Here is a 21,982-nt window from a genome sequence, read left to right as displayed (position 1 = left end):
AGTATGTCGGCGATGTGATTGAACTCGCCGGGGAGGTATTTGATAGTGAAGTCGTAGTCCTGAAGGAACTCCACCCAGCCGGCCTGGCGCCGGGAGAGATGAGGCTGATTCTGGAGGTATATGAGGGATTCGTGGTTGACGAATGCACGGAATTGGCGACCAATGAGGTAATGACGGTTAGCGCGGATCACTTTGACCAACGCAAGGAGCTCCTGTTCGTGCACGGGGTATCGGGTTTCGGCCGGAGCCATTTTGCGTGAGTAATATGAGATGACGCGGAGGCGCGGAAGGTTATTGAGGCCCTTTTTTGTGGTGGGCAGTGGGTTCGGCATGGGAAAGTTGCCGTCCGTGCCCTGACCGATCCAGCCCCCGACGGCGAAGCCCGACGTCGAAGCCCGACGCGTGGAAGAAGACGTAGGGGACATTATCGGGGTCGAAGAACGCCAGGCAAGGGGCATCGGCGACGCGCGCCTTGATGGTGTCGAAGGCTGCTTGTTCCCCGGCGCCCCACTGCCATGGGCGGGTGCCGGATTGAAGGTTGGTCAGTGGGAGGGCTGTATCAGCATATTGCGCAATGTATTCCTTGACGTAGTTGACTAGCCCCATGAAGGAGAGGAGCTCAAGGGCGCTGGTGGGTTCGGGTCGAGCGCGGACAGCCTCGACCTTGGACGGGGCGATGGAAAGGCCGTCCTTACCGACCATGTGCCCGCAGAACTCGACCTAGTCCACTGCCCACTGACATTTGGACGGTTTCACGTGAAGGGGGTGAGCCGAAAGGGTCTTGAGCACTTCTGTGACATGCCCGATGTGTGAGTCCATGTCGGGGCTGAAAATAAGGGTGTCATCGAGGTAGGAGATGAGGCATAAATCGTACTTGTCACCCAGGAGTTTGTTCGTGAGGCGTTGGAACGTCGCGGGCGCGTTCGTCAGCCCGAAGGGTAATACGTTGTACTGGAACTGGCCGAAGCGCATCCGGAAGGCAGTCTTCTCACGGTCTTCCTCCCAAATGAGGTTGCAGTGGTAGGCATCACGGATGTCGATAGCGGTGAAGACCTTCATGCCGACGAGGCGGTCCCGAAGCTCGTTGAGGTTCGGGAGGGGCGTGGCGTCCTTATGGGTCATCTTGTTGAGGGCCCGGTAGTCGATGCAGCAGCGGAGGCCACCGTCCTTCTTTGGGGCAAACAGTACGGGTGCCCCCCAGGGGCTCTTAGAGCGGGAGATCCACCGCGGGATGATAGACGCTCGAGTTGCTGCCGTAGCTCGTCGAGTTCGTCGGGGGCCAAGTGGCGGAGTGGGAGCATGACAGGCTTGGAGCCGGGCTTCAGATTGATGCTGAAGTTGTCGTCGCCGCGGTCCGGCGGGAGGCCGGTCTGTTCAGTGAAGAGGGTATCTGTAAACTGTTCAAGCGTGGAGCAAAGAGGGTGGTCGGCGGCAAACAACGCAAGTGGATCCTCCGCGGTGGTATCCGGAGGGGTGGCCGTTGCCTTTTGGTCCGCTAGGATCGCACGTTTCTTCGCCTCGACCGTGCGAACAAAGTTAGCCTCGGCTTCGGCGACGTCCGCGAGGGCGTCGTCTGTGGCCAGGTCCACCTCCGTGTCCGTGCGTGAGACCCATGTGGTATAGACCTCGGTGGTCTTATCCCTCTTGATCGCTTGCTTGAATTGTTTGGCCGTGAGGAAGCCCTCCTCATTTAAGGCCGTGCGTTTGGGGTAGAAACGGCGGGGGCAAGGGCCCGTATGAGGTTCGAGTAACCGGGCCGCGCAAGCGCTGGGTTGCTGCCATCGGCGGGTGGTAGGTTTAGCTTGGAAAGTTAGTACGGTTGCGTTAGCCTCAAATTGAGGCGCAGGGAACCCATTGTCGCGCCATAAGCCTATGAGGTCAAGGTCCAAGATGTAGGGTAGCCCTAGGATAACATCCGCGCGGATCGGGGCCACGACGAACGGGATCCGAGGGGTCTTATGAGGTATTTGTACCTCCGTGAAGACGGAGAGGTCGGCACAAATCATCCGCGTGGCGCCGTACGATCCGGCTTTGTCACCCCAGCGCACCTCAAAGGGCGTCGGACAGTTGTATGTGTTAAGATCATGGCGTTGGGCGAATGAGTCGCTGATGAGCATGGTATTGCAACCGGTGTCTATGAGGATGCGGCAGAAGATGCCGCCGACACGTCCATGGACCATGAACGTGTGCTGTCAATGACGGGCCCAGGGCGGTATTCCGGAATGGTGTCCTGCAGTCGGGGTCCGGTAGGTCCCTTGGGTTGTCTGGACGCCGAGACGCTGCAGGCGGTCAGGCCCTGGGGAGAAAATCCTGACTGTCGACGGAGTACGCGGGGCTCGGGGGTTCTTCCGCGGCCGAATGGAACTCCTCGTTGTCATCGTCGAAGGCTATTGGCGGGCGCCGCTGAGATCTTGAGACGGTCCGGGTTCTTAGGGCACGCTCGGGCGTAGTGGTCCTTGCTGCCGCAAGTGTGACATTCGCCTCGCTGAGTTTTTTTCTCCTTTCCAAGGGGTACTCGGTTGGAGTTGAAGGTGCGGGGCGTATCGCACTTGTCGCGAGCCTGGGCCTGAGTGGCCGTAGCGGGATGGACCCATTTGCCGTCTTCCGAAATGCGGGCGATCCGGTCGGCATAATCCCTGATACGGAAGGCCCTCTGGGCGGCTTTCTGAAGGGTCTTGATGGGGATGTCTTCGTCCTCATTGCCCTGTTGTAGGATGAACTGGTAACACTGCTCACGGATGCGACGTCCGACCTGGTGGAAGGTCAGCCCGTTCAGGGAGTACTCACGTTGCTGTCGCGGCGTGAGATGCTCCTTTTTGGGGAGGATAGCGATCTGTGTGGTCAGTGCGTTGAAGTCCAAAACGTAGTCGGACATGCTGTCTTTGAACTTCAGGGCGGCCAGTTTCGCCTCGAGCGAATTACGGAGGTTGGCGGTGTAAAACCTGCGCCTGAGTGCCTTCAGGAACCGTTCCCGGGTGGCGGGAGGCTCTCCGGAGCTAGCCTCGCGCTTCCACCACTCAGCGGCGTCTCCGGACAAGTGGGCTACAAAGTGTTTCACGTCCCCGTCCTCTGTTCTGAATTCGGTGGCTTCCAGATAGCGTAGGTGGGCGTCGACAAACTTGTCCAGTTTGGCGACCATGTCTTTACCGTTAGCCTTACCGTTGAAGTTGGTCAGCATCTTAGCCAAGGTGGTTCAGAACTCCTTCTCGGCAGCCGCCTTGCGCTTACGCTCTTCGCTAGCCGCCAAATGGTCCTTGCGGCTAACCCGTACTCCAGCGAAGGGGCTGTCATCTGGGCGGTCCCTCTCCAGGCACTCGAATCGCTGCTGGAGTTGGGCGTTGATGTTTGCCAGCTGGGCTAGGATTTGGAGGATTGTTGCCTGCCCGTTCTCTTGTCGGACTGGGGTACAGCTCCTGCGCCGCATGGGGGAGCGGCTTCGGGTCCTCGCCGGGGAGCGGCTGCGGTAGCGGCTTGCTGAGCGGCTCCTTCGACGGGGTGGGGAGATGCTCCTGCGACCTCGTCGTCCGCGCCTGTATCGCTCTGGCTTCCGATTCCGGCGTCGGGGTTCCGGGCTCCGACGTCGACGAGGTGAGCGTGAGCTGGAGTGCCTCCTTCCAGGTGGCAACCACGGGGTAACCCCCTGCGCCTGTGCAAGGGGCGGTTACACCCTGCGGGACCGTTGCCTTGACGTTGGTTGCCGTCGAGCAGTTGCGCCCTTCGATGCGGGTGTTCAAATGGATCAAGCTCTAAGCGGTCATTGTTAACTATCGCATAGCTGACGGCGGTATTAGCACCCGCCTGAGAGTTGCTCATCGTAGGTTGCCGGAGAGATCTTGAAGGGTGGTGCTACCATGTAATAATGCTAGGTCCGTTGCCAGAGGCTAGCTCTGTCTCCGCTTCGATGTATTGAAAGAATTCTAGAGTTTCTACCTCTTGGGGCGCCGCCCGAAGGCTTTTCTTCCCTTTGAGAGACGCCCCAGAGCGTAGAACTCCAATATAATCTATGCTACACGTGATCTCATGCCCTACGCGCTTCCCCGCACTAAGGTGACACCTGCAGCACCTCATTACACAAGCAAAGACAACCCGATGAAGTTTGATGAGGATATGGCGAAGCTTTATCAGGAGACAATCATCCCGAAACTTCGGCTATATATTGATGAATCGCCAATCGTTGTATCCGGCGACTTCTACGTCTGGATGGGAACCCTTAAGTTCCTCACGAGCTCTGCGGAGGGGCAGCGACACTCCGCAAAATTCTTGGATTGGCCTGGATCGTTTCACATTGCCTTGAACATGCAGGAAGCAGCATACAGGCACTGGTTCCCCCTTCTTAAGATCCTTTACGAAGCGGCGTTTCCGGGTCTCATTTGTCCACAGGTCAATCTGCGTCCCATTCAACGTGTTCTCCTGCTGTCTCTCGCACTTCAGGCATGGCAGCTTGCTCACATGCCAACGTCGACAGCCCCAATGGCGCTTGACTACAAGTGGGGCGGGAATGTTATCCGTACCTCCTTTGAGGAGCATCTACCGCTCATGCTCGACGCACCAGTGATTATCACATCCCTCAGCTATGATCACTTTGCGGAATTCCTTGTTCGCAGCCTCCCGTTCTTCATACAAACGGGGAAGAAGAACTACGTGACAATCATCCTTTGCATTCTTGGGCGCATGGGCTTCTACCGTGAGCACAACATCCCGCTTTACAAATGGATCCAAAACAACTTCCGGTATCTCAGCAAGGAGGCCATCGAACTCTGGCATTCAGTCATCCGTCCCCTTATTCATCCGATGATGCAGCAGAATCAAGCCAAACAGCAAGTCATGTTCAAAGCTGCCCTCCAAGAAGCCGATGCTCAGGAAGCGGCAGTACTGAATCTTCGCCAAGGCAAGCTACGGGGAGCAAACGCCGGGACGTCGTTGTTCCAATTCCGCAAAGACCAGGAGTGCAACCTTCAGGCTGAGGCGGATAAGCTTCTCAGCATTCTTGACCAGATAATCGTCTACAACAGAGACCATGGCGGCCCAGCCTACAAGAGGGAATCAAGGACAGCTGGCAAGAATCCGGTGACCACGCGGTTGTATCGTTTCACCGCAGGGCCTGACGGCCTGCTGCTAGGCGAGGCAGTCATCCCACTCACCCAGCAACGCCCAAATGCACAAGGCCACACCGTAGTCAAGGTTGGAAAGCATGTTGACATTACTCGATATGCATTCCCATGCGACAACGCTGGTCATAACACCCCCTGCCAGCCCCTTTCCTGCGGTTGTTGCCGTCACCGCAGCAGTGTTCGAGTGATGTTCAAGCAGAGCAAGTGCCCAAACTGCTTTGCTATCACAAAGGAAATCATGCAGGCTGTTGTCGCAGATCGTAACAGCAAGGTGCAAGAGTGGAGTCAGGCTGGCGTTGCGGGAGAGGAAAGCGATGAGGAGCCCTCTGTCTTTGACGTTGATGAAGCAAGTTAAAGTAGGCAATTGTTTGTTTTTAAGAGAAAATATAAAAAATGTAACGAAACAGTTTTGAAGAGCGGCCTCTGGCGCACATATCCTACTACAATACTTGGGGTGGCCGTTGCGTGTGTGCAGAGGCCGTGGGGTTGCGACAAGAGATGTCTGTTTATTCTGCGCGGAAGACCGACGACACGCTTGCCGAAGACGTATGTGAGCGCTCAGTCTTCTGATCCGGCAGCAGGTTTATCCGTTCGTCGGACCCGTCTCTCTCGGCGCAGTGGCGAGTTGGAATAGGAAGCTCACAGGTGTATATATTACTACTGTATATGCACGGGCGAGACGTACTGTCTGCACGAGTGTGTGTGTGATGAAGAACCAAGGCTCAACAGCCGCCTGGAGTATGGTTCCGCTCAAAGTACTGTCTATCACAGGTCGCAGCCTCACGCCATGGCGTCCTTGAGGGAGAAGATGCCTCGCGCAATTGAAAGCTTTCTATGCCATCCTACAGAAATCAGTCTCGGTTTCTCAAGCGCCAGGTGCCTTCAGCAACACTACATCGACGTTGTCGTGAGGACCTTGCAATAAGATTTCCCCATCGTAAGTAACAATCCCGCGTTTTTTTGCTGCCCGCAACGTCCCCACGATCGCTTCGACTAGATTCCCACGACAAGAAGAGAACAATCAACATGCATAGAGATATATTGTCAGTTTCGACAGTCTAGCAACGGTGGTAAGATCAAGCGTGCCGTTGTTCACATACATATGTTGGCACACTGGTCGTCCCTAACGAGGGTGCCGAACTTGACGGACGCGACGCCCTTTCCGTCGGAGCGCGGTGTTCCGAGCCGGATGATTTCCTTTTGAAGTTGAGCGACCTCTTCGTCGACGTTGACCATGGCTGGTGGAGTATGGAAGGTGGGAGTTGTGTTTGCGGGTTACAATGACATCTGCCGGCAAGAAAGCAGGTGGTGGGTTCTACATATATCTACGGCTCGTCGAACGCGACCGATGGCGGGGAAAAACAAGCTAAAACAAATGAGGAAGCCATCACGTGAATAACACTGGAGTCCATTAAAAAGGAGGCCTCTTCCCTTCTTCCCTTCGTTGGGTAGTGGGCCGGAAGGCGACTATCGATACTTCAAGAGAGTCAGCAATAAGCAACACACAAATGCGGAACGAGCTACAACAATAAGAGACTGACCTCGGCAGCCGTACGTTGCCGAGGTCCGTCTCTGAGCCGGCGAAACGGCTACAGATCCATGAAATTTGGATGGTTTTCCTGACCCGCATGGACAGCAGCAGTCGATCTCCGAGGCATCTTCTGTTCTGAGTCTGCGATGCACGGTTGTTGGTTCTCGACCTCGTCGGCAGCTGTCATTCTGCTCACGTAATGTGCTTTGTCACGTATGTAAGTGACGCGGGACTGTTTTGCACGCGTATTGTTAACCTTTGCTACCGCGTCGCTTTTGCTGCCTGCATCTGTTTGGGGATACGACGGCCGTTTTCAGGGAAGCATCGCCTCCATGCCTCTCCACTATGCTGGTGGGGTTCAACTTTCCACCCTTCGAGTGCCAACCACTGAGCGAGAGGGACCGCGATACAGGCGCTTCCACCAGACACAAACGACTTCCCTGACACCTAGCTTGATCGGATCTGAGGCTTGATACACGGTTGTAACTTGTAGGGATGAAGTGCTGAAGTGGAACCGAAGTGTGTTGTGCGCACCTGGCGACGACGCGTACTGTATGTACGCGTACGCGTTTCCCTTAAAGTTTATTCAACGTTTCTTGCATACCGTGATCACCGGGAACTAAAGGGATTCGGGGCACATGCGGAGGCATGGGAGGCTTCCTCTGCATTGTGCAGCACCAAAAAAAAAGTTCCGGGATGAGGTTAGAGCTCACGGATATAAAAAGGTGGGGCGGGTCGTCCCTCTGTCCACCGTCTCTCCACCTCTTTCTTCACTCCGATTCTCCCGAACCACCATTATCGCAAGATGTTGTACAAGTACCTCATCGTCCTCGTCGCCACCTTCTTGGTTGCCTTCCCCAGCTTCGCCCACGGAGCGTCCGGCTACTTGGGCTCCTGCAGGAATGTGAGACTCAACTCGCAGTACCGTGAAACCCTCGACGCGGAATGCAAGAACAACGGCGGCAGCTACCGTGCCGCATCCATCTACCTTCCCAGCTGCTTGGGAAACACCAACGGCGTGTTGGTCAGCCCTGGGTGAGTGAAAACTCATTGTTTCTTTCCTTGTAGAGACAGTTCCTTTTCTGATACCATCGGTCTGGCAGATCTGGATACCAGAACTCATGCAGAGACTGCGCATACCAACCGGGAGGGGTGTTCTACTGCCAATGCAAGAACAGAGCCGGCACCTGGAAGACCAGTCGTGTTAACACAAATGGATTTATTGGCAACTTCAATGGCTTGTTGAGGTGCTGAATGAACGGATTAGAGGTAGAAGTCGATGGAATACGTTCACAATGATCTAGCAGGTGGCTTTTATAGTCGGCGTAGTTGGGGGTGAGCATTTTGTAGATGGAAAAGAGTATCAGACAGGGGTGAGCATTTTGTAGATGGAAAAGAGTATCAGACAATCCCTTTCGCCAAGCTCAGATGCTAGATATACATCATCAAACGGCGTGAGCGGTGTGCGAGACTGCCTTGACGTCGTTGCCACATTGGCTGTGGACACGGTCTGGGACAAGGCTGGGACAAGGTGCTCGTCGGGAACAGTCGCGCCGATCGCCAAACCGCGCCTGAGGGGCTGCCTGAGGGGCCTCTGTGTGTTTCGTGTTCATCTTATCCTGTGCTGAATTTGAATCCACACAGCGCCGTGTTCGCTCCCCTTCGCTCTTCTGACGATCCCATTCCACGCCAATAGGACAAGAATACTAAAGCATAGTCTCACGCCTCTATCCTTGTCCAAACCACCCGTCCGCAATCCCACCCCAAAATGCCGCCATCAGCCCTCGCAGAAGAGGCAGCACGCCTTCAGTCTATCGTCTTGGACCTCCTTCGTTTGCTCCTCAAGAACCCCTATCACCCTACTGAGAACCCACAAGGAATTGTTAATTTGGGCACCGCGGAGAATCATCTGATGTTTCCTGAGATGTTGGAGAAGGTCTGTGGTGCGAGATGGCGAGGGCGACCAGAGCGAACGCGGATGCGGCCAGCGAAGGATGCTTGAGGTTCCGAGCGATAGCGAGCTCAATTGCGCCGGAGGTGCGAGGACGCTTGAGATTTGGGCCTTAGGCTCAGGAATGTTTGAGGATGGCGAGCGTGAGCGAGCCGAGGTCATTCTTGCATCGTTCATCTCTCGTCCAACATCCTTGTCGCGAGCGGAGCGAACAGGGTATCGCTTGACGGGTGGTGTATCGGGTTCGTTTTTTGGATTGGATGATGTACACTCACTGGTTCTATTGGTTGAACAGCTCAACTCACCCGGGATTCGCAAAGTGACCGCCGACGACCTGAAATACGGGTCCAAAACCGGCTCACACCGACTCCGCACCGAGATCGCCTCCTTCTTCAACCGCCATCTGCGGCCGGTCATCCCACTCGACGCCGACCACTTGACCGTGCACGCGGGATGCACCGCCGTCCTCTGCAACATCGCGCAGGTGCTACTCAACCCGGGAGACGGCATAATGATCCCGTCACCGTACTACGGCGGGTTCGATTTTGATGTTACGACTTATGCACAGGGCCGCATCGTGCCTGTGCCGACAACTAGCGCCGAGGGATTCGACGTCCGCGTGGACCATCTGGAAAAAGCGTACACGAGAGCAGTAGCAGAAGGCATTCAAGTCAAAGTCCTACTTTTAACAAACCCAGGCAACCCGCAAGCAAAAGTATACAGCGCGGACGAAATGATGTCCTTTCTAACCTGGGCCGCGACGAAGGACCTCGAAGTGATCGTCGACGAAATCTACGCCCTGTCCGTCTTTGGCGGGACAGATCCCGATGACAAATCGACCAACGGCACATCCGCAAAACCTTTCACATCCGTGCACGCCCTCCCGCACCTCCCCTCCCCTACGCACACCCACACAGTCTGGTCCTTTTCCAAAGACTTTGGCGCCAACGGTCTCCGCTGCGGCGTTTTCGCCTCCCGCAACGAGCGTGTGTTGAGAGGGATGTCAGATTTCGCCTTTTTCACGAACGTGTCGAGCCTTGTTGACTCGAGCTTGGCGAATTTGTTGGGTGATGAGGAGTGGGTGGATGGGTACGTGGTTGAGAATCAGAGGAGGATGAGGAGGGCTTATGAGAGGGTTGCGGAGGTTCTGACCGAGAATGGGGTGGACTTTGTGCCTGCGCAGGCCGGGTTCTTTGTTTTGTAAGTTCGCGATCTTCCGTCATGCTTGTTGAACCCGTTTTTGAGACATACACCCCGCCTCGCATACGAGTAATACATCCTTCTGACTTTCTCCCCTCCAGCGCGAATCTCAAAACCTATGCAATGGCCTACCACACCAAAACAAACGCGCCGGCCTCAATGCCGCTCTGGCGGCCGTTAACCGAACTCCTCCTCGCGAACGGCCTCTACATCCTCCCTGGCGAAGCCTTTCAGTGCGCCGAACCCGGCTGGTTCAGGATCATATTCACAGTGTCGCCGGAGCTGCTCGACTTGGGCTTGCAACGGCTATTCGCAGTGCTAGGTGATGTGAGTGGGAAGCGAGGGGTGGGGCAAGGCACTACCGTGCGGCAGCAGGTGGCAGCCGACGATGGGGCGGCGGATAACGAGGACGCGTTGGCTGCCAAAGCTCTGCTACTCTCCGTCTCCGATTGACCCCTCTCCGGCCCCTCTCTCTTGACTTTCGACGGCACGTACGGACTCGGCGCTCCTGTTGGCAGAAATCTATCTTTCATCGGCGTATCCCATCCCCCTTCCCTAAAGACCATTCTCACACAACCAAATAGCTTGTGACATCCCCCCCCCCCCCGTGGTTACTCTATGACGCACATGTATTGTATGTATGTAAATGTACACAATTAAGAAGGGGGCTGGGGCAATGAAATGGTATCTATATGAACGGGCAGCGAAATGAAAAACAGGAAAAAGAACAAAAGGAAAACACAAAGGGGGACCGTGAACACTACGTAGAAAGGGGTAAAGGGTAAAAGAATGTCATCGTCTCTAAAGAAAAAAAAAGGAAATGTCACGAAACAAAGTTTTGAAAACGAGCAAGGGCCTGCCTTGCTCAAATCGTACGCCGTGAAGCAACGGGGGGAGGTGGGGGATGAAATGTCCGGAGTGCATGTCCGTGCTGTTTTTGCGGGGCACAAAATTCGTATCGTCGATGTGCGTGTTCAGCGGTATGATGGCTATACCGTGGCGGTCGCGGCCATCCGCGGTACGGCGATGCCGTTGCAGTTCGGTCCAGTCATGCCCAGTGACTACGTCGGTGCGTACGACCACCAGCGGTCCGTAAGTCCAGCCCCTAATCGAAAACCGCCACACCACCCCTCCTCCCCTGCCGGTCCCCCTGCTGCCCGTCCCTCCCCGGCATCGGCGGCATCATCCCCCCGACCCTCTCCCAACTCGGCCGTCCTCTATACAAATCCGTCGCCGACTTGGCCTGTCGTAGCGTCCGCTCTCCCTGCTCCCCCGTCCCATTCACCCCGGAGGATATAGGAACATCGGAAGGATTGGGCATGCCGGGCATAGCCCCATACCCCTCCGCAACCCTCCACCCCACAACCGGCGTATCCCTCCGGCGGCTGCGCATGCCGGAGGCGTCCGAGGGTGCGCGTGTCAGCTGCAACTGTCCCCTCTGACCCACACTCCCGTTCACATTTGAACTCCCCCGGTGATAGCCACCCGGCAAATGCGGGGTCGACTGCGCATGCGCCGTTCCGACATACTGCCCCATCGGCCTCAGCCCAGTGTTGATATCATGCGGAGGGTTGACGTAGGTGTTGGTTGTGGCGGTACTACCCCGTCTCTCCTCCTGCATCGCCGAGGCGTCCGATACCGTCGATGTCTGTGATGCGCGGCGGCCATACGCGCTTGGGTCGAGGTGTGCACTATGATGTATGCTGTTGCCCCGTCGACGCGCGACGGGGACGGGCTCGATGGGTTGCGGGGAGAGGATGCGGTTCAGATGTGTCGGGTGCTGGTTTTGGAGGGGAAGGGCGGGGGCGGAGTAGTTTGATCTGTTGGGGAGGGCGTAAATCGAATGTTGCTGTTGTTGATGGTGTTGGGGAGGCTGCAAAGGTGATTGCAAACTCTGCGTAGACGCCGAAAACGGCCTCGAAGCATCCGTCACAGTCGACGCAACCGTGCTCAACGACGTTGCGCTGTCGTGTGCGGCCCTGCGGGCGGCGCTGCTGCTCTGTGTGCGGAGGATCGAGCGGGGGTATGAGGTCTGTGATGGCGTTGTTGCCGGCGCATTTACCGCTGTATTATTATTGCTGTTGGTGGTGGTAGGTGAAGGCAAAGGCGGCGCAACCTTAGCCGGCACGATGGTCGCATTCGACACCGTCGACCTAACCGAATCCCTCACACGCGGCACAGGCGGCACCTTCGCGCTCTCCCGCATCTCCGCAAGGATGCCCTCAACCGCATGGATCCAGCCCAAATCATCCGTCGAAAAATACATCGTCTTCTCTTTATTCGCCGGGCCGGGGATGATTGAGCGGAGACTGAAGCCCACCTCTGTTTTTTTGCGCGCGCCGCCGGGTCCGTCGCGGGTGGTTATGCGGAGCTCGGCTTTGGTGTTTATTAAGAGGACGTAGCGGGGGGGTTGACTATCTTTCCCCTTCCCACTCGCACTCGCAGTGTGATTCGCGCCAGTGGTGACAACCATCATAGCAGAGGGTGAAGGCTGCTCACGGTAGATATACGCCGATTGGGGTGTAAGGACGCAGTACCTCCGTTTCCAGAATCGGAAGAATGCACCGGGTTTTGTTTTGGTGGCGTGGAGGTAGCCGCTGTAGCGGGTGTCGAGGGCCGGGAGGGCGGTGGTGATGAGGTCCATGACGGGGGTGTAGGACGCGCTGAAGGTGCTGGCTGTGCGGTGGTGGGTACGTTGCGGCTGGGTGGATGTTGTTGTTGTGTTGCGGCGGGTGATGCCGGTGGAGGCGGGTTGGTCGGCTGGGGTTGTTGGCATGGGTGTGGGTGGTGGCAGCTCGCGCTGTGAGGGGGCTTTATCTGTTGAGGATAGCCGCGTGCTGCTGTTGATTTCCGAAGGTGCCGCTGGCGCCGGCGCTGGCGACGGGAGAGGTATGTTTGGAGGACCCGATCTGCCTTCTGACGATGCGGAGGGTGGTGCCGCAGTGTGCAGAACTGCATGTTCATTTGCTGTCGAATATGACCCCGTTCTTCTGTGGTTCGCTGCCAATTGCCGTGGTTGATCTCCCAAAGCCCCACTCATCTCCCTCGAGTTCCGACAAGTGTGCCCCGTAGAGGCCGAGGAGGTGCTCGACACCCTCGCCGCGCCCGTATGGCTATGCCCACTGCTGACAATGCTAACGCCGCCGCTTCCACGGGCGGACGACTCTCGCGCCATTCCAGGTCCCGCTTTGAACTTTCTGGTGAACGAGCCAAACGTGCCTGCACTGCCTCGCTTAGCAATGTCCTCTAGTAAGCTCGTGGCGGTGGCTTCGCTGGAGTGACTGCCGCTGCGCTGGTGTATCTGAATCTGGCGGAGGACCTGCATAGGTTGGTCTTCGGGGATGGATGGCGATGCGGGGCTTTTGAAGGCGTTGTTGTATGGATGTTGATGGTGTTGATGATTTTGGCTGTGGTGAAGCGGCGTGGGGTGGCTGAGGGGATGTCCGACATGGGAATTATCATTATCGTCACCGTTGAAGGCGGTATGAGCGGAACTGGCGATGGACGATGCGTCGGAAAGTCTGTGACTAGCGTTGATGCCACGCACTCGTGCATTGATCGCTTTGAGTTCCTCGAGGGTGGCAGACAGTCTCGTCGTACTCGTGCTTCCAGAGGTGATAGAATCGCGATCGGTGTTGTGGGCTGCCTTGGAAACTGAGGATACGGACCCAGAGCCAGGAGAGCGAGGTGGAGTTGGCAGTGCCGTTGTGCTCTTTGATAGCCCGAGGACTGCCGGCGAATTCGGGCGGTCTGCGTTGGAAGTGGCGGCGGCGGCTTTGAGCGTTTTGCCAAGAGAAGGTGTACTTCTCCAGTTGGCCGTGATGGAAGTGAGAGACCGGAGAGTGTCTTCGATCTCTGTCCATTCCTCGGCTAGTTCCCGGTCGACCTCCCCATCCTCGTCGTCGTCATCTGCATCTGAGGCTGCGCCTATGCTACCTTCATCGGTAGTGTACGAGTCGATCAGGGAGTCTCTGGACACCGACGTTGGAAGACGCGGCTGGTGTGATGCTATTTCCTCGGCGCTTTCCGCAGGCGGCGGGACGACGCTTTCCATAGCGTACTATGGTTTCGCTTCAGCGTTTTGGCAGAGTACTACGTAGGGATGGTTCTGAATGTGAGTTTCTAAGTTTCTAGACTTTTGGCTGTGGGTGTTTGGAAGGATATTTGGCGAAAGGCCGTCCGAGTCGGTGTTCTCTTTGCAGAAGAAACGCAGACCCCAGGAGCGGGATAAAAGCTGTCGATAGACTCGATACTGCAGTGGTCCCTCTTCTACTGTACCCTGGATCCTGGTCCCTTCTCTCAAGCCATATCATATGCCCGCCTCTGCCGTTGTTCTTCACCATGAATGATGGATGATGTGACATTGGACGTTGCCGTAGACGGTAGGACGGAACGAACGCGTGGCGAGGGTGGATTGTGTGCGACGGCCGCCATCCGGTGATTCTTTAGTGCCCGGACATCCCCGGTCGCCAACCAACCTCTCGAAAAATTCGACAGAAGATCGCATGCATTTGCCTCTCATGGGAGGGCCAATTTAGCCCTCTTTGACGGCCATCCTACCTTCCCGTACCCTCTCATCCCCAATGCTGCCTCCCCGAATGACCGGGTGATGATGGGGATCTCCGTCTCTTGGCTCGAAGGCTCCCATGAAAAACGGAAGCTTCTTCAGTCCAGATCCATGTGCGCCGGGGTGCTGGGATGGACGACGAAATTGTGGCCCGAAATTGTGGCCTTTGTCGGGAAGCTAATTAATGACTGGATTGCGCCACCCGCACGCCACACCTTCCTGCGCCACCTTCATTTTCGGACTCCCAAACCCACGCAATCGTCATGAACCCCAGGGCCGCCATGAAGCTCCAGCGAATCAAACGAAGGCTCGGCACAAAGGAGGATCATGAATGACTGATGATGACGCCGACCAAGTAGCTTGAGGACTTATGGGAAGAGGGGTTTGGGTTCTGTCTGTTCCACTGGGACTCGTCCGGGGCCCTGTGGTGCTTCCTCTGGGGGTTTGTGTGGCATTTCCTGCGGGGAAAGAGCTCTACTGGAGGGCTCGCTCACCTGGCGACTGGTGGAGTTCGACTCTCCCATTCCTCCATACTCCGTTGGTGTCTGTTCTTTGGACATCAGCTTAAGCGAGGGGGCAGTGTCTGGCTAGGCAATCCTGCCATTTCACGACAAGGCGTCAAGGCTGCGAGTTTGGTCGCGCACATCTCACACCCCTCACGCTGTCTTGCGGGACCGGGTCCTCCCTGAAGTGCTTCCTTCCGACATGAAGACGGAGGGTCTTTAGACTTCAACGCATCGAACGAAGAGTAACTCGGGTGGCGACACCTTCCACCTAGCTTGACGCTGTATGGGATTCCTCCGATGTGCGGTTATGTGGCTTTCCTTGCGGATTATGTGACTTCCTCGGGAGGGTATGTGGCTGCTCCATGTGGTTCAGGCACGCCTCGTGATAGTCTGGGACTCGGGGGGAGCGGGGAGATACTGACAGTTTGGACGATGATGGGCGTTAATATTTAGACGTATACGGATTTTGGGACGTATCACTTTTGGAACATCTTTGTTTTTTATGGATGTATGGAATGGATGCTTTTTTCTGGAGGACAATACGACAATATGGTGATGTGGAGGGACAACTCCCTTGTTCACAACATGATTTTGGAGCCATGTTGCGGACAGATCACCTTTTTCCCAGGTATTCAGGGTTGGCTTTGCTTATGCGGATAGCATGTCGCCAAACAATCATCATCGTTTACCACCCGCGAAAGAAAATATTGTTCTACCTTCATCTCTGGAACATTTCGAGTCTGTACCGGAACGTGTAGCGGGCTCAAGACTAAGGACATGCTGTCCGTTTCCGACAGCTTTCCTGCGACTTTGTCTCCTGTTCCGATATCGACAGCGCGTTCCTGTCATATTCTTGCACCTTTTTTGAGCTTTTCAACGCCGCGCCAAGGTTCCAGAGGTTTTTGGTGTCGTAACTTGCGCAAAGCACAGAGTTCCAACACAACACCACATACAGCGCACATTCAGCACAGCAACAAACAGCACAGCACTCAAACATGCCCAAGACCAACCCCAATTTCCAGAACCAAGGCAAGGACAAGCGCGGGAAAAAATGCGAAGCCCTCGGTGGCAAATGCTGTTGGTGCGGCGGGACCGAATCGTGCCTGTGGAAAACAGGCCTCGTCCGCGGTAAAGTCGTCTACAGAGCTGCATGCATGAGGTGTTGGTATAAGCACAAGGCCGAGATCGACGCCGTCAAAGCGGCCGCCACCGCGACGTCCTCTGCCCGTAAAGAACGCCCTGTGATCGAGCTGGATTTAGAGGACGACAAGATTTCCGAGGAAACTCCAACGCATGCAAAAGCATCCCCCTCGGAGCCGGAGGATGGGGAAGGACAACCAGATGCGGAGGCGGACGGGGAAACAGTATCACCAGCAAAAGCTCCGAGAGAGTACAAATTGACGGAGTTCGAACAGGACCGCAGGGTATGCAAAGCAGCCGAATCGACAGTGGAGATATGGGCAGCGCACGTGAATCTCCAATGCATTGGGCTACGACAATGCGGATCGAAGGCATAGCTCACCGGATCGAAGGCATAGCTCATCGGATTGAAAGCAAACTCGACAGACTGCTAGCTCTGTCCGAACCGACTCTTCCAGGTGACACTCAGCCAACTTCGGGTCGACCATCTGCAACCCCGCACATGCCCCAACAGTACCCCATCCAGACCCCGTACGGGTCCCAGCCATATATGCCCACGCCAATGGTCCATCCATACGCATACCCGGTTCCGTACATTCCACCTCCTGCAATTCGGGAGGTCCACGGCCCCACAACTCAGAGACCGGCTCCGTACAGCTTGCAGGCGCAGGGAAGAAATAGCGCCTGAGATACGTCCGCATCCGGCCGTTCGAACGTATAGAGAGCAAACTAGTCAAGCGACAAAAGTGGGAGAATGAGAATGGAATGATCAGGAATAGCATCGAGGAAGTATTGAAGAGTCGGCCTGTTAGGGAACACAGCTTATGTGACCGGGCCAGAAAGCTACATTTCAGCATTCGGGGGAGCAACAGTACCAGCGACATTTGCAAAGCTTGGGTACGCCCGGAAGTGTTAGTGAACCAAATTGCATCTCCAGTGGTCTCATTTGTGGCACGTCCCTTACATGGCTACAACCCACTCTGAGTGTCTTTATTAACCGATGCGATCCTGTTTCTAAATATCTATCGAGGAAAAAGTTTTTGTGGGCGTTCTGAAAAGAGCTGGTTGCGCCTCTACGTCTCTGGCCTACTGTATCTGCACGCGAGCAGTGTCGTCCAACACCTATTCTCCCCTCCAGCCTGCTCATATGAAAAGGGAGCAAGATAAAGGCCCGGCAAACTGCACGGCATGCATAGTGCATTGAGACGGAAGGGTAATGTTAGCAAATCAATCACAACATCTTTCCAACTTCTCTGGACTTCCTTGAGGTCAATTTGTTCCTACCATTTATACCGTTGCCCGTTCCCGCCGTCCTTATGCCTAGTATCAACACGGAGACGATCAGTTGAACCATGAATTTGCCAGAAAGGCGAGGTCAAGTTCTGAGGAAGGCCCCGTCAGGGTTCTGGAACTGGCCATCATCAGCCTTCCCAACAAAGATCCGACATCTTATTCGATCGCGTTGAACAGGGGCGGCTGCAATTCTTGGCATGGGTCACCCGGGAGAGGGTGAGGGTGTGGTTGTCGGTGTATGGGAATCGAGTTCAGGTCCACCGGCGGTCCGTTGACGAGGCGCCGACGTGGAAAGTCTTTTTCCACAAAGATGGCGCCGCATACAACAACGCTTTCTGATGGGAATAGCTCATGCGACGCTTTCTCGCCGCTGATGCAGGAAGAACAGCAGACCCTTCGTCTCATACTCGAGTGAAGCATCTTGTTTACATTCGCGCGGAAGGCGAGACCACAGCTTCAAGTTTCGTCTCTCGTTGTTTCGATCGAGATCTTGTATGACATATAGGAAAGGCCTGCGAATTAGGCAAATGAAGGAGACGCATGTGTGTGCCTTTCCGAAAGGTGGCCGTTCTGCTTAGCTCGTTTACGGCGAGATCGGTCCCTGCAACCTTTATCAGTGACAAGTCTGACGGATTCCGACAGCGCGTCTGACGATGCGCACACTTGTTCACTTTTACTCCATCCAGCTCGAGCGTCCGTGGGTCCGCGCAATTGATCGCTTTTTCCTAGGCAGTAAGCGTGGTTGCGGGAATTAAGCCTATAATGCGGGGTTGCCGTCACGGTGACTCCCTGTTGACATGCTGCCACGAGTTGCGGGGGAACATGACCGGGAGTAATGAACGAGCAATATCGTGACAGCGTCTTTCGTCATTGGCATTATGGAGTGATCTCAAACGTCCCCTGTCCATAACTAGATCTACCACTGACATATTCATCCGCTGTCATGGGTTGCAACGATAGTCGAAACAGCGCGCGCCAGCTGACGTTCCCTTCCCCCAATTGCAATAATGCAATGATGGTGTTTGAGCCATCTTGGACCTCATATAAAGTACAGCGGTGGCCTTGAGCCGTCTGCTTGCGATCGAAGCGAAGCTGTGATTGTGGGCGAACAACACTAACGGTCGGTATATGGGAGCAGTTCGTGGCCTACGTATGCTTAGTAGTAGCTGGATCGCAGCATTCGCCTCCGAAGACTAGAGAACTCCTTTCCCTTTGTTTCAGCCCTCAACGAACTGAATGGACGATTTTTTGGCCGTCGTGTAGTTTTGCAAGTTTCTACGACCCCGACCGGTTCCGGAAGGGCCAATGCGACAACTGAACGCTGTGATCGTCTCGACATATCAGGCCCTCATCCGACCTGGGCAAGACTTCGCCTTTGTGCGGGCCCGCCTCGCCTGTCGCATCCTGGCTCGCGCGGCCAGGTCCTTCTGGTCACACCCATGCTATTCGCCCCCGTCTCACCACCGTGCCTGTACGGGGTGCGTACCGTTTGTTACTGCTTCTTTTCTTTCGGTCGTGTTTGGTTCTGCGCAACTATTTAATGCGTCTTTCACCCCTTCTCTTCTTTCTCCATCGACACCTGCACGCATCTTAGATCCAATCTGAATCATGAAGTCTGCAGGCGCATCATTAACTCGTATTGTATCTCTCTCACGAAGTGGACACGTACAGTACCCTCGCAAAAAGTTGGCTTCCCGTCCTAATTGAAGTGAGCGTCCGTAAACGGAGGAAAGCACGGAGTTCAGGCAGGTTTGATCGATGGGTTTGGGGGCGGGCGGGGAGTCGGTTTGATCAGGGGTGGTGTCATTCCCTCCCACCACACGGAGCGATAACTCCATAACCGATCCCCCCTCATCCAGAATTGTTCTGGGTATCTCTCCCCTCAGAGGCAAGTCCTGCGTCAACAAAATCCTCGGACGAAGTGTTGGCGCGCGTCATGACTGTAGAAGGGATGCCAGGGACAGAGCGGTAGTTGCTGAAGTCTAGGATCCTGCGGGTCGGCACGTCGGCGGGGGGCACAAGTGGGGCGAGCGGGCAGGGTGGGGAGTCGGCAAGGGGGGAAATGTCCTAGGGGGCGCTGGGCAGGAGAGGCCGGCAACTGAAAACGGGCCGTCGGGGTCGTGGAGTGGGCAATAGGTTGGGGAGGGTGGGGAGTCTGCAATGCTTGGCTCACCCTCCACCCATCCCCTCCCTCCTCGTCCACTCCACAACGCCGACAGCCCGTTTTGAGTTGCCGGCCTCTCCTGCCCAGCGCCCCCTAGGACATTTCCCCCCTTGCCGACTCCCCACCCTCCCCAACCGCTTGGAAACTCGTTCTCACTGGGGCACTCTGTGGGCCAAATACGGGGAGTTCGCAAAGGGACTAACTAGTAACCATCTTTGAAACACCCTCTACTGCCGTCTCGAAAGGCATCTTGACACGAGTGCTTGGTGGACTTGTGCGGGCGACTTGAGTCTGGCAGTTATGGCGTTAGACTTGGCGGAGACGACATGCCGCGCCTTCGGTCGTCGTTCTTGACGGTTGACTGCTTTCACAGGAAGAGAGTTTATTGTAAGCGCGGCGGCGGTGCTGCCTCTATATCATATAGTGAACCTCGTTTGATACGTAGATTCCGGTGACGGGGGTCTCACTCAACCGAGAGGCCTCTATGCACACAGCTACGCAAAGGCGGCCAGCTACTGTACATACGTCCTTCCCACATCCTGACGCAAACCTCGTCACCTCATCAACAGAGCATTGACGTGCCTTGTTCCCCACACAGGTCTCACGACAATCAACAGCAAACCGCGGCGCAACATCTGTACTGATCTTGGCTGTTCTGGAGCGAGCAATCTGGCCTCGATGCATCTGGCTTCGCGTTGAGAGCGTCGATTCCAGTTCAAGGATAACGATGGGCGTGTAACACTACAAGCGTACATGCATTATAGAATGGTAGAGTGCTTATAGGGCAGTAATCGTCGCTGACTATTTTCCGATCTACATATTCTACCGTCTTTCTACCTCACCATCCAAGATCAACCTGGCCTCTTTCGTGAGCCGAAATGTGCGTGTCTGCCGACGCGTGCCATTTCGCGGTCCCCCCGTCAAGCGCAAGGGAAGGGCTTGCTCGGTATCGCACCCATCGCACCCCCCAGTCATCCCATCCGAACCCCCACCGCATTCACAAAATGCTGCGGCACATACGGCGAGCGCACACCTCCCGAATACCTCCCCTGTCCCTCCTGCCCCTCATGGCCCCGTCCCTGTCTCACACGTCCCTGACTCTGCGCCCCCTGCACCCCCGGCTTCACCCAAACATCCCCCCCACGCCCGCCCCTAACCATCATAACCAACACCCCGCCATGCGTGCGCACATCAAGGTCACGGAGGGGTGCGCGATGACCGAGCACAGATAACGTCTTGGTCGATCGAAGGATCCGTTGCCGCACTCGTGCACGTTCTCGCGCGATGATGGAGGAGGCTGTGAGAGGGAGGGTGGAGCGTGGGGTGGCTTGGGTTAGATGGGCAGTGGGGAGAGGTGGGAGGTGGGTGGCGCTTTGGGGTCGATGGGGAGGTGGTGTAGCCGAGATTGATGGTGGTTGTGCGGGGGCTGTTGCTGGCCGTATGTTGTTGCCGGCAGACGGTATCCGCGGTTGTATCGACGGAAACGTCTCCTCCCCATCCGCACTTTCCGAATCCCCATCGTTCTCATCCTCGTCATCCTCACCACTCCCATCACACCCACCCAACCCAACCCCCAAATCCCAATCAACACACTCCTCGTCCTCCCCCACCACCAATTCCAGCTGTTTCACATGCAACGCATCCACATGCGCTTTCAATCTATCCCGTTCACTGATGGCAAGCGATAACTTGTGCTGCAGTGTTTTATGCCGCAGGACGGTGGTTAGGTAGGCGGGTGGGATCGTGTCTAGTTCATGCTGTTATAACATTCAACCATGAGTCACACAATTGACAACAACCGATGGGGAATCCAACACCCACCTGCGTAGCCAACCCCTCAACACTAGCAACGATACACTCGGTCCGTCTCTTCCCGCCCTCCAGCGCCATCCCATGCCGTCTCATCAACGCCTCCACTTCCGCTGTATGTGCCGCGGTCTGGTTGTCGCGCTCGTGGAGGGTTGTTGTGTAGAGGGTTTGGAGGGCGGTGAGGGCGTCGGTGCGGGTGAGGGTTGCGTGGATAGTGGTGAGGGAGTTTAGGGTGTGTTTGTGGGTTGTTAGGGTGGTTGTTAGATCTGTGTGGATGGTGGGTGGGGCTGTGAGTAGTGGGGGGATATGTAGGTTGAGAGGACGTTTCCAGGCTACGTACCATCCAATTCTACCCCCTGCCTCGCCAACTTCTCATTCATCGCACTCTCAAGCCCCCGCGCCGCCGCTCCCGCACCCCCTGCGCCTGCACCTCCCGCCCACACACCGCCTCCAGGTGTTCCCAATCCCATCTTCCCCGGTTTAGAAGGCGTCGATGAGGACACGGGGCGTGAGGGGGATGTGGTCGGGGAATGGGGATGCGGGGGTGAGGATTGTTGGAGGTGTAAGGTTTCGAGTTTGTGGGTGATAAGTTCGGTTGTGTCGATCACTGTGCGCATGTAGCCGTACTGCGAGTGGAAGAAAAACGGAGAAATCAGCTACTGAAATCAACTGGTTGTCTTAGCCGAATTATGGGTGACGATGGCCATACC

General features: G+C 55.9%; 6 protein-coding genes across 6 annotated transcripts; 4 read left to right on the top strand and 2 right to left on the bottom strand.

Moving 5' to 3' along the window:
- Nucleotides 1-4,470: 4,470 nt before the first annotated feature.
- EV422DRAFT_502879 (uncharacterized protein) lies at nt 4,471-5,466 on the top strand (the record flags this gene model as incomplete). Its single annotated transcript, XM_053068305.1, has 1 exon — nt 4,471-5,466. The coding sequence occupies one exon, from the start codon at nt 4,471-4,473 to the stop codon at nt 5,464-5,466; it is 996 nt and encodes a 331-aa protein (XP_052930430.1).
- Nucleotides 5,467-5,590: 124 nt separating this feature from the next.
- On the bottom strand, nt 5,591-6,418 carry EV422DRAFT_512951 (costars domain-containing protein). The gene is made up of 2 exons (XM_053069118.1): nt 6,212-6,418; nt 5,591-6,104 (listed from the first exon to the last, which is right to left on the bottom strand). The coding sequence occupies exons 1-2, from the start codon at nt 6,345-6,347 to the stop codon at nt 5,977-5,979; spliced, it is 264 nt and encodes an 87-aa protein (XP_052930429.1). The 5' UTR covers nt 6,348-6,418; the 3' UTR covers nt 5,591-5,976.
- An 837-nt stretch (nt 6,419-7,255) lies between these two features.
- Nucleotides 7,256-8,116, top strand: EV422DRAFT_30263 (Cyanovirin-N). Its single transcript, XM_053066106.1, has 2 exons — nt 7,256-7,677; nt 7,746-8,116. The coding sequence occupies exons 1-2, from the start codon at nt 7,448-7,450 to the stop codon at nt 7,894-7,896; spliced, it is 381 nt and encodes a 126-aa protein (XP_052930428.1). The 5' UTR covers nt 7,256-7,447; the 3' UTR covers nt 7,897-8,116.
- Nucleotides 8,117-8,410: 294 nt separating this feature from the next.
- EV422DRAFT_563260 (pyridoxal phosphate-dependent transferase) lies at nt 8,411-10,246 on the top strand (the record flags this gene model as incomplete). Its single annotated transcript, XM_053072048.1, has 3 exons — nt 8,411-8,578; nt 8,889-9,793; nt 9,895-10,246. 3 exons carry the CDS (start codon nt 8,411-8,413, stop codon nt 10,244-10,246), a joined length of 1,425 nt encoding a protein of 474 aa, XP_052930427.1.
- Nucleotides 10,247-10,572: 326 nt separating this feature from the next.
- EV422DRAFT_30296 (uncharacterized protein) lies at nt 10,573-14,078 on the bottom strand. Its single transcript, XM_053066109.1, has one exon. The coding sequence runs from the start codon at nt 13,845-13,847 to the stop codon at nt 10,899-10,901; it is 2,949 nt and encodes a 982-aa protein (XP_052930426.1). The 5' UTR covers nt 13,848-14,078; the 3' UTR covers nt 10,573-10,898.
- A 1,733-nt stretch (nt 14,079-15,811) lies between these two features.
- EV422DRAFT_594217 (uncharacterized protein) lies at nt 15,812-16,948 on the top strand. Its single transcript, XM_053073577.1, has 2 exons — nt 15,812-16,290; nt 16,521-16,948. Exons 1-2 carry the CDS (start codon nt 15,862-15,864, stop codon nt 16,692-16,694), a joined length of 603 nt encoding a protein of 200 aa, XP_052930425.1. The 5' UTR covers nt 15,812-15,861; the 3' UTR covers nt 16,695-16,948.
- Nucleotides 16,949-21,982: the final 5,034 nt, after the last annotated feature.

Source organism: Fimicolochytrium jonesii (genome assembly GCF_025526975.1).
Source record: "Fimicolochytrium jonesii strain JEL569 chromosome Unknown EV422scaffold_1, whole genome shotgun sequence".
NCBI lineage: Eukaryota > Fungi > Chytridiomycota > Chytridiomycetes > Spizellomycetales > Powellomycetaceae > Fimicolochytrium > Fimicolochytrium jonesii.
The sequence above is the reverse complement of the archived record's forward strand: the minus strand, read 5'-3'. Positions and strand labels throughout refer to the sequence as shown.

Bases quoted from the DNA above. Each gene is read 5' to 3' on its own strand.
- EV422DRAFT_512951 (XM_053069118.1), bottom strand. From the start codon at position 6,347: ATGGTCAACGTCGACGAAGAGGTCGCTCAACTTCAAAAGGAAATCATC. The intron at 6,105-6,211 runs GTATGTGAACAA...GTGGGAATCTAG, and splicing joins CGACCAGTGTGCCAACATAT to TCGAAGCGATCGTGGGGACG.
- EV422DRAFT_30263 (XM_053066106.1), top strand. From the start codon at position 7,448: ATGTTGTACAAGTACCTCATCGTCCTCGTCGCCACCTTCTTGGTTGCC. The intron at 7,678-7,745 runs GTGAGTGAAAAC...TCGGTCTGGCAG, and splicing joins GGCGTGTTGGTCAGCCCTGG to ATCTGGATACCAGAACTCAT.
- EV422DRAFT_30296 (XM_053066109.1), bottom strand. From the start codon at position 13,847: ATGGAAAGCGTCGTCCCGCCGCCTGCGGAAAGCGCCGAGGAAATAGCA.
- EV422DRAFT_594217 (XM_053073577.1), top strand. From the start codon at position 15,862: ATGCCCAAGACCAACCCCAATTTCCAGAACCAAGGCAAGGACAAGCGC. The intron at 16,291-16,520 runs GTATGCAAAGCA...ATGCCCCAACAG, and splicing joins AGTTCGAACAGGACCGCAGG to TACCCCATCCAGACCCCGTA.